Here is a 16,732-nt window from a genome sequence, read left to right on the forward strand (position 1 = left end):
AAATGTTTAAGCCTTTTGCTGTTTATTTGATTTGAAATCCAGCATATTATTATATATCTTCAGAACCCTAACTGCCATCTTCTTCTAACCCTTCCATTAAATCCCACAATGCAAACCTCTTGGCACTAGACCCGCCTTTCATGTTTATTCAACTGAGCCCGAGAATCTTGAAAACGTGTTGAAGTTTGGGGTTTTCTGGTGAGCCTGACATCACGCTGACCATGGCTGTGATTGGCTGCTGAGAGGCAGAGAAGGTTTATAGGCGGCAAGAGCAAGTGAATGAGTGAGTGGCAGCAGAGGGAACAATCCGCGCCACTCACTCACTCCGGCCAGGACTGCCAAAGGGTAAGACAGCCAGCAGACTTCCTTGCCTCACAGCCAGGCACCTCAGGCTTCCGTGTGGGGATTTGGCTTGGGATTATTCTATTGAAATGTGGGTCTTATTGCATTGTGCACAATGGCTCTGATTGAACTTTTGTTTACTACGAAATGGGACCTCTGAATTTAGCTTTCTTTCCAGGCTTTGTAACCTGAGCAAGCAAGTAAACTGTTCAGATTGGGAATGTGAACTAGAAAATGCTGCATCTTCCTCTCTGTGGGATAAATTCAGGGCAATCTAACTGCAGTAGTATTTACATTTGTAAACTGACTAGATATATGCATTTTCCATAAGTTATTCCTAAATTGTACTTTAATAATACACAATTTCTTTTCAATATATTCTGTATTGAATTTTAAAGTGTTCATATCTTATACCTCTAAAACCAGTATGGAAATGTATACTACCAGAGAAGTAAATGATTTTGCTACCTTATACAGAATTATAACACAATTGTTTAGAGTGTTTGAGTTGTCCAAGTCGGCAGTGGCCACTGCAGAAGACTCTATTGTTTGGTGAATTAAAAAGTAAATGAGATAAGATTAACATGGGCAGCCAGTTGAGGTATTAACGTTTCACTTGTTTTTATATACAATATATCATCATTTCCGCCATGCTTTCATTCTGGTTAGGTCATGATTTCATGTGAGAATTTTTTTCTTATCACAGCTCTATCTACAGTTCCCTCTATTTAAGTTTTAAGTTCTTTGAATATTATGAATATCACATTTTCATGAATCGATAAAGCAAAATTCCTTCTCCTCCTCATTTTCCTTCTCCTTCCTCTTCCTCTATTCTTTCTTCATTGCTAGTGTTTTTGTTTTTGTTTTTTTTAACACAGGATCTCATATAGCTTACTTTGAATTTCCTATGTAGCCAAGGATGTCCTTGAACTCCTGATTCTCCTGCATCCACCTCCTAAGTGTACCGCCCGGATTGTCTCATCAGTCTTCTTAAACAGGTGGTCCATGTTCAGGGGCTAAGTCCCTTTGCTCCTCTCAGCTTGTTAAAGCATCTCTGTGTATGTCTCTCTGCCCTTCTCTCCTGCTCTCTTCCTCCCTCTTTTGTTCGCACACAAACAAATATGAATAATTCCAAGATACAAGATGAAAACAGTGTGTGCACATCCAATCAAAATTCCCACACCAGCAGTGTGCCTGGAGCCTTACTCTGCATACTGGTTATTTAGTATCTAATACTCGGTAAAGCTGTAGTGAATGCTAGTGATGATATAAAATAAAAAAAAAATGTCCCTACAGAGTGCAACACGTGACATGAGCTTTATACATTTTAAATATTTCATTACAAAATATATTTAGAGAAAATGCCATTCCTGCTGTATCACCAAATTGTCACCGTGTCTGAAGCAACTCCCATCAGCTGTGAGTGAATAGGTGTTAGGATTCCAGGGAAGTTTGTTCAACCTCTAGAGGACAGAGTTTTAAAATAGAACTTCAGGGTAACACTCTGCTGTCTGCTTCTGTTGATGATGAAGCTGTGTGGAAGTGGAGAGCTGTTGCTGTAAACCTAGGATCGCCCAGGACCACCCACCCCCTGGCAGCTGCATCCTTACTCTGTAGAGCATCTACACCTACCACAGAGCTCCTCACTAAGAGACGCAAAGCTGAACTGGAGCTGGGGAAACCTCATTCGAGGAGACTCTTGAGTGCTGTTTCTCACGAGAGTAGCATTTCATGTATTATGGGTTGTTTCCCTCCTTTCTCATTTCTTCCCCTTTCTTCCCCCTCCCTCCCTTCCTTTCTCTGTGTCTCTCTGTCTCTCTGCCTCTGTCTTTCTCTGTCTCTCCTCCCCTTTCTCTTCCTCTCTCCACTCTCCCCTTCCCTCCCTCCCTCCCTCCCTCCCTCCCTCCCTCCCTCCCTCCCTCCCTCCCTTCCTTCATCTTCCATCCTTCCCTCCCTCTTGCAGGTCCAAAACCAACTCTGAAGTATTCTTAGGGAAAGGGCCCCTACTGTCTATTTTAAGAAAGAACTCTTAGTTCAAAAATCTATGCACAGAAGTTGGAAACTCCTTGCAGTCCTCTGGGTAAATGAACCATCTCAACACATTTGAGCTTTGCTTGATTTTTAACTATCAGCAACTGAATGGGACACGAAGCCACACTGACATGCCCACAGGCTGGTGTGGCTGATGCTCCCCTGTCAGTGTCTTTGGAGATTTCTTCACCCCGTTCGAAGCATCGGGAGTATTCAGAGCCTGATGCAGGGATCCAATGATCCCCCACTAACAAATCACAGAAAAATGGATGAATCAAATATGGAGCTCAGAGCTCTTCAGACATACCTACAATACAAGTGGAAGGACTTGGAAAAATAAAGAGACTTTTTCAAGGCTGGAGGTCAAACACAGGTCCTCACTCATGCCAGACAAGTAACCACACCTCTCCAACCGGAAATTGGCTTATAATTAGTTTAAATGAGAGTTAGACAAAATAAGACCAACTGAATTCTTTATGAGCAAATGAGCCATGCACTATGTTTTAATATCTGCTAACTGTATCCCTTCTTGGATTGCAGAAATAATTGCAAAATGAAGACTGCTTTAATTTTGCTCAGCATTTTGGGAATGGCTTGTGCTTTCTCAGTAAGTTCATTGTGGAAAAACCTTTATTTTTGGTAGTTACATTTTTTTATGTGAACGGGGTCTGTAACAATAAAATGTTCTTTTGGGCAGATGAAAAATTTCCATCGCAGAGTCAAAGCTGAAGATTCTGAGGAAAATGGGGTAAGTAATTTTAGAAAAATTCTCTAGCCTACATTTATTCTAATGTAAGTGCGCACTAAATGTGATCATAACCTTTGTTTTATTTGTGCAGGTCTTTAAGTACCGGCCACGCTATTTTCTTTACAAGCATGCCTACTTTTATCCTTCTCTAAAACGGTTTCCAGTCCAGGTAAGTGCAAAACTTCCTTCTTCACCCCTTGTACTTTGGTAACGGGGATTAAATTTAACACCCGGACATCTGAACCCACTCCCAACTCCATTCATCCAGATCCCTCCTTCTTGCTATGGAAACTTGAATTTATTATAAAAACCCAAGCTTTCTTTCAACACAAGAGACAAAGTATAGTGAGAGAGAGGGAGAGGGAGAGGGAGAGGGAGAGGGAGAGAGAGAGAGAGAGAGAGAGAGAGAGAGAGAGAGAGCGCACTGGGGTGATGAAAACAAGTACTCTGACATCTAGAGTTCAAGTGTTCCTCAAATCTGCTGATAAAAGTGAACATTTTATCAACTACTAACAAGGAAGCTGGTGATGAGATCACTAATCGTGATAAGATCACTAATCGTGATAAGATCACTAATTGTGATAAGATCACTAATTGTGATAAGATCACTAATTGTAATAAGATCACTAATTGTGATAAGATCACTAATGGTCATTGCGGTTGGCTCGGTACTGTCACCCAGCTGTTCACATCTGACATTTCAGCATCCCCTGAGCTCTCGAAAAGCTAAGTTCATAAGCACCCGAGTCTTCAGACAACCAGAGGCCTTAATAACTCCCTGGCAGTGATGATGATGTCTGGAACCCTTACCGTGTTAGGGGGCAGGACTGTGGGTCACACATGGAGCACTGCAGAGGACAGAGAGAAACTTGTGAAATGTAGGAAGCCCATGAGGGAAAAAAATCAGTAAAATTTGTAAACAAGAAGGAAAAATAACTAAAGCTAAAAATGAGGCATCCCATTTTTGCTGGGTTATTTGTGAAAGAGGTCTTTGGATACTGGAGGGTGTGGTACTGGTCCACCAAAAAACTAGCGTGACACTATTTTCGTGACTGTACAGTTTGGGTTCAGAGTGTCAATTATGCACCATGTGACCTAGGACTCCCAAGGCACCGAAAGCGGCAGGATCCTGTGAACGGTGCCTCGGCGCGGTGGCTTGGCTCCGAGTCTCACCATATGTCAGGCTAACCCCTCTCTAGCTCATGCAATGATAGGAAATCATAATCCTCAAGTATTTCTAGCACCATTATAATTATAGAGAACTTGTGTGGCCGCAGAAATATGAGCATGAGTGATACAAGAGCTGCGGGTTTTCAGAATTGTCCTCTGTTCCTTGGTTCACCTCAGGCCCAGAAATAAACAGGGTCCATTTGGAAATTTGTTCCCTTTCCAAAACAGAAATCATATAAATTCTAGTTCCTAAGTAGCTGGCTAACCTTTCTGAAATATCTAATACTTAGATACAACCATTCCCACCTAGATTTTATATATAGATATATAAAATCTTATAATATAATATAAACTTATACATAAAATATATATGTATATATATATGATCCAACTAAAAAATCCATAGTATACTAATATTGGTAAAGTTACAGTCTTTTGTTACTGATAGATTCAAAGTCCATAGAAGTCAAATATGCTTCTATCACAAATTATATACATAGAGGCTGGACCAATTTAAGTAGAACTTGTAAGGTAATTGTTTTAAAATTTAAAAAAAAAAAACATCTCCACATACAACTTTCTGAGATATTTGTGACAAGCTCCTGTTTTTACAAAGTTTGATGTCTCCTATCTTATGTCAACATCTATTTATTGTCCAAAGTTGTCATCCTGACCCCATGAGTTATATTTTATTGACTTCAAAATTCACATGTGAGTTAGCAAGTCTGTTCATGGGCCGTCATCCATAAAATAGCAACTTGCATGCGATGCATCAGATGAGTTGCAAAGCCACCACCAAGTCTGCCATAGACTGTCTCCATGCTGAGCTATAGAAACAGACATGTAAATCACCTTAATTAGTATCCTAAGCTATTTTAGTGAAAAGTCACATTTTATGATTAAGATGATATTTGATTAGTGTGCCAACTTGTAGAAAGCAAGATTCCATCTTATTTCTTTTATCATTTTTATCAGCTAGCATACAAATGTGGCTTTTCAGAATTGCCCTCCATTAAGACACCTGTTCATCTGTCTTTTATCTGCCCATCATCTCTCATGTGTCTATATAATCCATGAAAGGCTCTGGAAGAATCAGTAAGACTTTGTGATAAACTGGTAGTATGTAAAAGAAAGGAAAGTGGTTCAAAACATTAACAAAGTAAAATGCAAACCCTTAAGTATCCCACATAGCTTTTCAATGGCCCCCACCACACACCCTAATGGTGGAGTGTTAGCAAGTTTGGGAGGAAAATACAGAAAGGAAGCATGAAGAATACCTAACATAGTCCCAGCAGAGAAAAACAGCTCTGCTTAGATAAATATATGGTCCTCTATATTTGACTTAATAAGTGGAAATAGCTCAAACATAACAATTTATTTTATTCCTCCCTGGGTGTGGAACAGCGTAACTATTAGGTCATGGCAGGGTAGTGAGGGTCTAATTACCCTTCTTCCACCCAAAGTCATTGTTGGCCCAAGGCAGCAAGCTCCCTTTCCTTGGCTGGGTGACACAGCCACCTGGAGAATGAGGCCAACAGGGCTCCATGAGCAGCACAGGGATGAGCCACCTCTACAGACTTATTCCCAACTCAGAAGTTAATGGTCCTTCTCAGCCATGTTCTTCCAGGACAGGATGCTTAACTGATCATCAGAATCAGATCATCAGAAATGGCAGTCTAGCTAGGCGTGCATGGATCCCTGAGGCTGTTGGGGCTGAGGGTGGAATAGGAAGGGAGATTCCCTTTGGGTTATCTTTGGTAGAAAGATCAAGGGTCTCTCCTCTTGACTTGGAAGTTCTGATGCATGTTTAGATTTACATGTAATTAAAAAATAAAAAGAAGAAAGCCCAGTATTAGGGTATATCTAATGTGTAGAGCATTTGCCCCGAGTTTGATACCCAGCACTGTAAGAATATAACAAAACAATATAAAGGCAAAAACAGTGAAGACCCCAATAAAGCTCACTGACTCATGTTTTATATGTAGGATCCTTGGTTTACTTTATTATCACCCCGCCAAATCGTAAGTGCTTTTATATCTTTCATCTAATTTAACTGTGCGTCTATCAATGAACACAATTTTAGAATTAGTTTTAATTAAATTGAGAATCTAGGAATACAAATTTAGTTTCTCTATATCAAATTATGATTTAGATTGTAGTATTTAAGAGAACTGTCAAATAACACTTTACACTTTATAGTAAGCTAAATCATTATCACCTGTATTTTGTAAGAAAATAAGACTATGCAATCTATATCTTAGCCTGAGACCTGCTTAGAAATGGTTGGGGAAATCACACTTTTTTGAATAGTTCCTTCTTGGAGGAAGAACTCAGTAGTTCCTTCATTCCTTCAAAACTAAACAATTTGTGATTTGTTATTCTGGTTTTTGCATAGAATGTAATATTTCAACATATTGTCTATGTTTGGGAGGTTGAAAGTGAGTAACCTCATTCATAGGCTGTTCATTATGAAAACAGCGGTTTCTGTCCTCGTTTCATATTCACCCAAATGTGCTCACATCTTTCTCACTTTAGCTTGACACTGTTCTGTGCTAACAAATCAACCCAGCTGATAATACTAATAAGCAAAAGTAAATATCTCTGCCTGTTACATTTTAATCATCAGGAAACTTCAGTTGCTGTTATGCATCATATGTGTATGTACACATGCACACATACTATGTATATGTGTATGTATATATTTATATATATATATATATGTTTTAGGGAGGCAGTGACTCTTCTGAAGAAAACGGAGATGGTGATAGTTCAGAGGAAGAGGGGGAAGAGGTAAGACATTTTCTGTATCTTCTGTAACAAGGCAGGCAACACAAGGAGCTAAGAGGAAACTATTCTGTGCAGTCTGGGCCCAGCAAATACCCACTGCTGCCTTGCCAGCTCCCCATAACCAGCTATCCTGGACAGGTGGAATATTATTTGAGTTATAAGTAACTAAAGCAACTCACTTTAAACACCATCACCTAGATGCGGTACCCAAAAACAAAGGTGTCCGCATTTTAAGGGAAGTGTAACACCCACTGAAAAGCAGCATGACGTTTACTAATATTGGATGCCTATGACAGTAAGCAAGAAAGAAGTAATCTCAAGCTTGGCGTCATGCACCTTCCTTGGTGGGCAGGATGTGAAGCCAACTGATACCTCTACAGTGGTGTCCTGATTTAATCCACAGAATATAGTCAGTCTCTTTAATAGTAATTTAATAGATTTTTGTCTAATTATTAGATTACAGAAACAAAAATACTCAATATGTATAAACATCTTCCTAAATAGTTAAATTACTGTACTTAATGGCTAAAATTCATTCACTACTCCTGGCTTGGGAACCTTCCAAATTCAGTTATTTCTGGGTGGTGTTTATGAGTAGAAAATTATAGCCAAAAATGGAACATCTGTGTCAGGTATCCTGAAAGCCAAAGATGTGGCAACTTGAATGGTGACCAAGTATTAGTTTTTCCTTCTGGTTAAGTAACATTCCCTGTGCTATAGTTACCCTGACCGTGGAGGGAAGGCCTTAAAAATAATGCCAGGCCAGGACCAGAAACCCTGTATGGCCTACATCCTTTAAAATCTTGCTGCAGCTCAGTCAGACTCCAAAGCTAAGGGAGCCTCATCCATGTTACTACAGCTGTTTTCTGTCCAGCGATTGTGAAGCAGACTTTGCATGTCCCAGTTCCACCATGCATCTCTTGGCAGCAGTTCTTGGTTGCTGTGGTGGAGGTGAAGACAGAAGCGTCAGGCCTCTGGCAAAGTTATGCCCACCCAAAACGTTGTCAGCCACCCATGAATATGTAGGCCCTCCCATTTCTTCTGTTCAAATCCCCCAAGACCCAAGAATGCTGTGTTAAACTCTGTTCACGGAAGAACTGCTCTGTGCCTCCTGCTGTAACTCCTCAGACAGCCTGGCACAATTCTGATGCATATATGATGCCCAGGAAATAGTTGATGACTTGGTTTTGAAATGTCAAAGGAAGAGATGCTCCAACGATCATTCATTCACAGCAATCATAGAAAGGTGGATAGATTTGGGGATTTTCCATTTGCAAGATTCTACACATGATTTCATCTTAATGTCTTCTTTAAAATTTAACTGAGAGTTCCAGCTAGGTGTACAAACCCCAGGGATTGTATTTATATGAGGAAACTACTTGGGCACATTTTCTATTTGAGGATAACACCCCCCCACACACCTTGAAGCACTTCAGACTTGTTTAATTGAAACACACATGATAACATTATCAGCTCATTGAAATTTCAGAAACTGAATATGTAACTAAATCAACACTATTATGAAAAAATAGAACATGTCCAATATTACATTAATCAGCTCCCACCATGGACTACCATGAGTTTGACTTTAATTGAGTAGGTTAATTTCTGCCTGTTTTTAATACACAATGCTTTATATATTTTATATATTCTATACATATACATACTCTACTTATAGGATGACACACTATATATTCTTTTTTAAGAGCTTCTGTTGTTCTGACCTTCAGGGAGTCTTCCAAATTATCCTCTCCTCTTTGAGTACCCAGGTTCCCGATCAGTATTTCACTGTATCGATGTGTTGCAATGTATGAGTCATCTGAAAATGGGTATTTTGCTAGTTTCCAAATTAGGATTGCTATAAAGGTGGTACTGCTGGGAACATTCTAGAACTTCTTCAAGTGACTTTACACATTGATTTGGGGAGGCTATTTTACTTAAAAGCGTAGTTTCTGAGTCAAAAGATGTGCATATGTTCAGCTTTACTAAAGGCTCTCCAAAGTAGGAGCTGTTGGGCAATGCCCCCTCTCCTCATACAAAGCTCTACTGATCCCCATTCTCACCAACACCTGTTTATTTCATTCATTTTGGCCATTCTAGGGGCCATGGATATGGATAACTTTTCTATATAATAAGGTATTTGAAGCCCAATATAGTAATAGTTCAGCCCATTTCCTTTTTAATTTGTTTGCACAAGAACATTCTTAAATTAAGTTTCTGGGCCAAGAAAGAATCTAAGAGGAGAAATTGTGTACAATGACTACTCTTCAGTCTTGACTCTGCCACCAATGAATGATTACGAATTCTCACCCATTTGACTTCATACAGGTCACTGTATCACTGCATGTCAGCGTTTTCATCAATGAAATGAGGGAACAAGAGCCAACTAGCATAGCCTCATAGAATCTCTCCAATGACACTAAGAATTTCTCCTTAGACCACTAAAAAGTTTAATCTGCTTGAATGAACTATGAAAAAAACAAAACAAATGGCATACCACTCATGAGATATTGCGCACACCTAGCTTGGAAAGGAGGCTTGGTTTGTATCAAACCCTACACTGAAATTATAGCATTCACAAACTTAAGAAAAAAAATTCTGCTTTAGTCAATTTGTTTTCAAAAGAAAGATCAAACTCAGATTTAGTTCATTTTCCTGAAATCTTAACATTATCCTAACATCACAATCTCCCAGAAATACATTTCAAGTAAATTCAACTCTCCACTACTCATTTATTTAAATTTATTTATTTAAATTTAAACATATAAAATCTAGATTTTTTTACTAGTAGGCATTAATTATACTGATAGATTATGTCAGTTTATAAACTATTATCTCATAGCATAAATAAAAGAATAAAACATTAAAGATTATAATGTACATTTGTCCAAGTCTTAATTTTTAATCATCTTCATTTAATATCATACACACTACTATGAATTTCTTGTGCAGAAGAAATAATTGTGCACCAAATGTCTAAAGCACAAATACTGTTAAGTTGATAAAATAGAAAGTATAAATAACTGCAGCATTCCACCAGCTGATAGATGGGATTAAGTAGCGTTGAGTTCTTAGAAGTAAGAAGGGAAATGGCACACAGGCAGGCAGTTATGTGCCAGCTGAGGGCATTTCCAAATAGTGCCTCAGAGACCCAACAAATCTTGAGCTCTATTCCAGCTATAGTAAATTTTGAACTCTGGATATTCTCACCAGGAGACTTCAAATGAAGAGGAAAACAATGAAGATTCGGAGGGGAATGAAGACGAGGAGGCCGAGGCGGAGAACACCACACTCTCTGGTGTAACAGCTACCTATGGGGCAGAGACCACGATGGGAACTGGGACTGTAGAGCTGGCTGCACTCCAACTGCCCAAGAAGGTAATGAGTCCCAGCGTTGATCTGTTTGCATCTCTCTGCTGATGTCTAAGTCTCCCTGACACTATTCATATAATATTCATACCGTCTTTACTTATATTATTACCTCATTAAAGAAGCAAGAAGAGATAGATAGACTTTCCCTGATTACAAATGAGGAATGATATTCTGTGAATTTCCTCCCCAAGCTATTGAACCATCCCACTTCAGAGGTGTGACTTCCAAGGCAGAGAGCATGTGTGTGTGTGTTGGGGGGGCGGGAAGCAGAGCAAAGGAAGCATTGTGCAGAGGGCAGGCTTATCAGGTACATGCTCCCAACCCATCAAAACCCATTACAAAGGTATCTCTTCTGAATTTTTAAAGTCATCACCAATTCTTTCACAAATTAAGTTATCTTTAACTCAAAACAGCATCCATAACACGGCCATCTGCAGAAACTAGATTTGAATGATTTCAAACTTTGCCTTTCAGGCTGGAGATGCAGAAAGCAAGCCTGCGAAAAAGAAGGAAAGCGATGAAGAAGAAGAGGAGGAGGAGGAAGAAAACGAAAACGAAGAAGCAGAAGTAGATGAAAACGAGCAGGTCGTCAACGGCACCAGCACCAACTCCACCGACGTGGATGGTGGGAATGGCAGCAGTGGAGGAGACAACGGAGAAGAAGGGCAGGAACAGAGTGTCACTGAAGGGACCACAGCGGGCAGGGAGCTGATCAGCGATGGCCCCAAGACAGCTGACCTTCTGGACGGGTTTCAGCATACCACCCCACCACCCGAAGCCTACGGGACCACCCCGCCACCATTCAGAAAAACCACCACCGCTGAGTATGGGGGGGAGTACGAACAAATGGGCAACAATGAAGACAACGGTGAGTATCAGGTCTACGACAACGAGAACGGGGAGCCTCGCGGGGACAATTACCGCGCCTATGAGGACGAATACAGCTACTACAAGGGGCGTGGCTATGAAGGCTACGATGGTCAAGATTATTACTACCACCAGTGAGGGTCCCCCTGGGGTGAATTCCCCACGCTCTCATTGCATCTGGCTACCATTTATTTTCAAAGTTCAACTCAGGAAGGTGCAAGATAACACAGGTGCATTTTACAATGTGGAGTGGTGCTACAGTCCCGGAGTGATCTCTGCAAATGCTTCTATTTGTAATGGCTTCTTTTTTATTTTCCCAGGAATGTCACTTGAAAGGTCATTGTAAGTCAGGGCCATTGATCAAACAGTACACCATCTCTGAGCTGGGACCGGATGGAATGCTTTGAGGTTGTAACTCTCCAGTATTTGTGCTGTGTGCATTATTGCTAACAGACCAAACATACTCTTTGTGCAACAAGGCTCCTAGAGAGAGACTTATAAACGACACTGTAGACAATAGTTGTGTAGTTCCTATATCACACCCCCTAGCCAATACTGTATTAGGTTTAATTCTCATCCTCATGTATTTTATGTGACCTGTATGCATGGGTTTTATCTCAAATAAATACGCTGTTCTTGAAATGTATTATAATTAAGAAAGAATGGAGGGCATTGGGGAGCACATGAGTTTAAAGAGGGTGGGACAATTCAGCTAAAAAGCAAGCTTATTTCCATTAGGGTTTTAAAACGCAGAGGATCTGGAAACATCCTCTCTTCAATAAATCTGCAGGACTAAGGCTTGACAGTTGAGGGCAGAATCAGCTTTACAGACTAGGGAATGAACGACACTTAGAGATTTAACAAACATGAATACATGCTGTATGATGCCCACTTCAATTTGAGTTTCAGATAAACAATGACTGGTTTTAATACAAATGCTCCCTCATGAATAATTAGTCTCTGAAATATCTGGAACAAAGTTATGCTAAATAAATGACTTATTCTTTATCTAATATTCAACTGTGACTGGGTGTCCTGTGTTTTTCAGGTAAACTTATCCCTAGAAAATTTGATCTTAAATGGGATAGGGCATACAATGGGGTAATTAAACTCTTACATACACACACACACACACACACACAAAACCACACACACACAAACTATACACACACATACACACACATGCAAACACACACAAACCACACACATATATGCATGCAAACACACACAAACCACACACATATATGCATGCAAACACACACAAAACTGCACACACACACATGCAAACACCCACCCACCCATACAATTAACATACAAATCTTGACAGCAATTGACTCCTTAATATAAACCTAGAAACAAACTTCAAGTAAGCATATAGACATTTGAAAGAAGCAAGATGACCATAATTGACTATCCTTTAATTTATTCATTATGAGATATGTGAACCCACATAGTCAATGTTTAGACATCCAACACATGAAAATGTAGAATCTTGTCCGAATGGTTTTGGTTTGATTGCTGTCAGTTCTATCATCACTGGCTCAGTGATCTTGACAGCAGAGTCGGGAGACTGGTCAGTAAGTGCCTTCACAGCACCTCCTACCTCCCTCACTGCCTTAGTGTCTCTTCCTGTCGAGGTGATAGAATACCCTGGCATTAACATCATAAAGGGAACAGTGTTTATTTCAGCTCACAGTTCAAGGGTACCAGCCAGCTCTCATGGCAGAGAAGTCGAGGCAGCTGTAGTTTGAACCAGCAGGTCACATGGTAGCCACAATCGGTCAAGAATGCTTTCTCCATCTGTAGAGTCCAGGATTCCAGCCAGGGATTGGTGCCACCCACAGTGGGAGAGGCTCCCCTTCTCTGTTAAAATCAAGATGGTCCCCAGCAGGCATGTCCCATGTCCAGAGGCTCATCTCCCAGAGGATTTGGGATTCTTTCAGGTTGATAATTAACATTAAACCCCTAAACTCATGACTAGTTAACATTCTGTCACATTTATTCTCATCATACCCCCCTGTGTGTGTGTGTTGTGTACACAATTCTTTGCAAAACCATTGAAGAGGAGTTTGTAGAGATCATGATGCTTCATCAATACTTCAGTATTAATTTTACAAAGAATTAACCAGGAAGGATGGTCTATGCATATAATCCTAGTACACAGAAGGCTGGTGCAATAGGATGGCAACTTCCAGGCCACCACGGTCTGCATGGTAAGATTATTTCCCACTCTCCTCCCCCACATAACAATGATTTATCCTGTATAAGCATAATACTAGTCTCATTCTCAAGAATTTTAACATAGGCAAGAATATCTTGTAATATTAAAAGTGTGTCATTCATAAACATCTTAAGTTTCCCACTTATTATCATCCTCAGTTTTACTGGTGAACAATTGGCACGAGGAAATCACGAACGGCCAGGCAGGGTTAAACAGAGTCAGGGTGGCTCTACCATTATCCAGCACTCACTGCCATGCTCGTCTGCAGTGGGTGGGCAGGGCTCCTCTAGTGCGGGGTACACTGCTTGGAGATGAATCACAACATGCTTAGGTTTTATGACTTGAATGCTGAACGTTTTCAGAGCCAGGATCCTCTCCTATATTGGTTTATCTTGCTATGTAGGCAGCAGGATATGGTGCAGAGCTCAGGAACGCTGGAGATAGAGAGTCTGGTCTTGCCAGCTAATTTACCCCCGTAAGTCATTAGCTCCCCAGCCCCCTATAACATGGAGTAGGCTTCTGCTAGAGTGTGACACACCTCAGGGACTCAGAACCGGCTCATCTCTCCTCTCTCCTCTTTAGAGGCTGCACATCAGCATCAGAAGCCTCGGTTTGTTTTCCTTTCTGGAGTCTCACCTTCTAAATTCTGTCTGTCTGTGGAAATGAGTTCCCTTTGTGGCTGTAGAATTCCACTCAGTCCTTGGCTTCAGGGTATATTTGTTTGTTTATTCATTTATTTTGCATTTATTTTGATGCTACCAGGAAGCCAAATCAGTTTATTCATCATGCTTCCCAAAATAACCCAGGTAGTTTTCTGGTAAATTGTATAATTAAGTGTGTTTCATCATGCTCCACTCCCACTGAAATGTAGACTTCCAGGACTACATACTCTTAGACCTTGTTAGGGTGTCTCAGTTACTAAACAACAGAAGAGATTGTAACAGGCCCATGATGCTGCTGAAGTTGTTAGATTGATACATTTAAATTGATCCACACCAGGGAGACACAGGCTCAAATGGAATTAGAGACACAGGCTCAAATGGAATTAGACGGTTTATTACTACTAGAGAGAGCACACAGGAGCAGCGAGATATCAGTTCCTGGTGTTCCTAGTGTCACAAGACAACACTAATCCAGAGGTGAAAGGTGACAGAGGGTAGGACAGTCTGTTATTGAGGAGCTGGCTGCAATCAGAGCTGAACAGATGGACTGCACAGAGGCTATAGTTGAATGCTAAGGAGATAAAGTTGAAAGATTTTTAATCAGCTGAAACTGGGGGAAAGGCAAGGCAGGCAGGCAGGACAGAGAGACAGGCAGGCAGGGCAGGCAGGGAAGGCTGGATGTGAGTTGATGACCTGGGAATATTGATAGGACCACAAAGCAGCTGCTTCTAAAAGATGACTGAGCCCTCCCTGTGGTGACCCTGTATCCGGTCTGCTCATTTCCAGTCTTCCTGAGTTTCATCAATTCATGTCTCAGTCAAGTGTTCTGTATGTTAACCCAAATACAACCCAGGTTTATGCTTTGGAGAACACAAAACCTTTCTCTATGATTTAGTTTATTGTTGTAATATACGCTCTGCATCTACATCTTTCCAGGCTAATGCTGATTTCCATCATGCTTTCTTGTTTATAATATTCCCCCTTGCTGAACTGTAATTTTGATTTTCAAAAATCACCATTTTCAATGCAGGCTTTGAGAGTTTATCCCCCAGTAAAGAAAGAGACGTGGCTAGGATTGCATTCTGGTTTTTTTTTTTCTCTACTAAAAAGTTTGTCACGATTCTAAGTAACTCTTTGAGTGAAGAGAATAAACAGCATAAGTATGAGGAAAATTAAAAACACTAGACATACTTTTTCAGAAAAACAGTCAAGAATAATGGGTCTTACTTTTAAAAAAAGAATGAAACTTTATTAAAAGTAAACCAAAGAATAATCACTCAGACCTTGTATTTATCTAAGAACAATGGCATATTTTTGCCTTTACGTTTTTAAAATATTCACTGGTTTAACATTATTGATTTGTTGATTAAATAATAAAAAGTTCTCATGTAAGTTAATTTTTATTACATTATATTCTTTTTCACAGGGCTTCTACCCTTAATGTCACAACTCCAAACATCTAAGAAGAAAAATGATCCAGTAACATGGATAGATCTTGCTTATTTCTTTCTGAAATATAAATTCTATCCTAAGTATTTTAGTCAAGCTTTGTTCTTTTTCTGTAAAGTCAAATTCAGCAATTTTTTTTTCTGTAAAGAACCAGATAACAAATATTTCGGCAGCATAGCTAGGAGCCACATGGTTTCTTTCTCACAGTGCTGAAGGCAGCCCTTGGCAGTATGTAAATATGTGTGGTACAGAAGAACACCAAGAAGACTCGGATCCTGAAAAGAGGTGTTGTTTCAAATGTGGCCCACAAGCTACAGTTTGCCAACCTTGATTTTAGATAAGCCAAACTGTAACGATTATTTTTAAAAATTGATGCACATTTAATTATTTAAGCTATAAACAAACTGTGAGCGAACTCATTTTTGTTCTCTTTATTTTTTTTCCTCTTTAAGCTTGAAGCTTTTATCTTCATTTCAAACTTTACTTAAAATGTGAATTTTTTTATTTAATATTTTTGGTGGAAATTGGTGGCTGTCTCTCAACATTTCTGGATATAAACATATTAATTTTTAATAAGTAATATTTAAAAATAATTTTCCCACTATGTCATCCTTTGAAATTCTGTAGATCACTATCTGCATTGAAAAAATCTTGATCTTGATTGTAGCAACAGGAGCATCATGTAAAGTCAACGGTAAGACATGAACCGCAGCTCAAGTTGTGCAGACAAGGTTGTCATTAAAGTCAGTCCTCCAGTCCTCTTTAAACTAACCTTGACTGGATGACAAATACCTGAACTGTGTCCCGCCTGGCCCACGGTGGGGACAAATCTCTCACCCACAGTCCTGCAGCCTTTTATAAAATAATCACTCAGCGACTTATATTATTTTCAAACTACATGGCCTAATGGCTCAGGCTTCTTGCTAGCTAGATCTTATATCTTAAATTAACCCATTTCTATAAATCTATACTTTGCCACGTGGCTTGTGGCTTACTGGTACTTTACATCTTGCTTCTCCTGGCGGTGGCTAACAGCGTCTCCTCTCTTTGCCTTTCTCTCTCTAGTTGGAATGTCCCACCTAA

General features: G+C 39.9%; 1 protein-coding gene across 2 annotated transcripts; it reads left to right on the top strand.

The window, feature by feature from the left end:
• The first annotated feature begins 291 nt into the window (after positions 1-291).
• Positions 292-12,332, top strand: Ibsp (integrin binding sialoprotein). Of its 2 annotated transcripts, XM_042257753.2 has the most exons (8): positions 292-345; positions 2,914-2,980; positions 3,071-3,121; positions 3,213-3,290; positions 6,277-6,312; positions 7,019-7,081; positions 10,292-10,456; positions 10,925-12,332. In XM_042257753.2, the coding sequence occupies exons 2-8, from the start codon at positions 2,927-2,929 to the stop codon at positions 11,453-11,455; spliced, it is 978 nt and encodes a 325-aa protein (XP_042113687.2). In that variant the 5' UTR covers positions 292-345; positions 2,914-2,926; the 3' UTR covers positions 11,456-12,332. The 2 variants fall into 2 exon arrangements, with proteins under 2 accessions (XP_042113687.2, XP_006975493.2); XM_006975431.3 differs by lacking the exon at positions 6,277-6,312.
• Positions 12,333-16,732: the final 4,400 nt, after the last annotated feature.

This window comes from Peromyscus maniculatus, chromosome 10 (assembly GCF_049852395.1).
Source record: "Peromyscus maniculatus bairdii isolate BWxNUB_F1_BW_parent chromosome 10, HU_Pman_BW_mat_3.1, whole genome shotgun sequence".
NCBI lineage: Eukaryota > Metazoa > Chordata > Mammalia > Rodentia > Cricetidae > Peromyscus > Peromyscus maniculatus.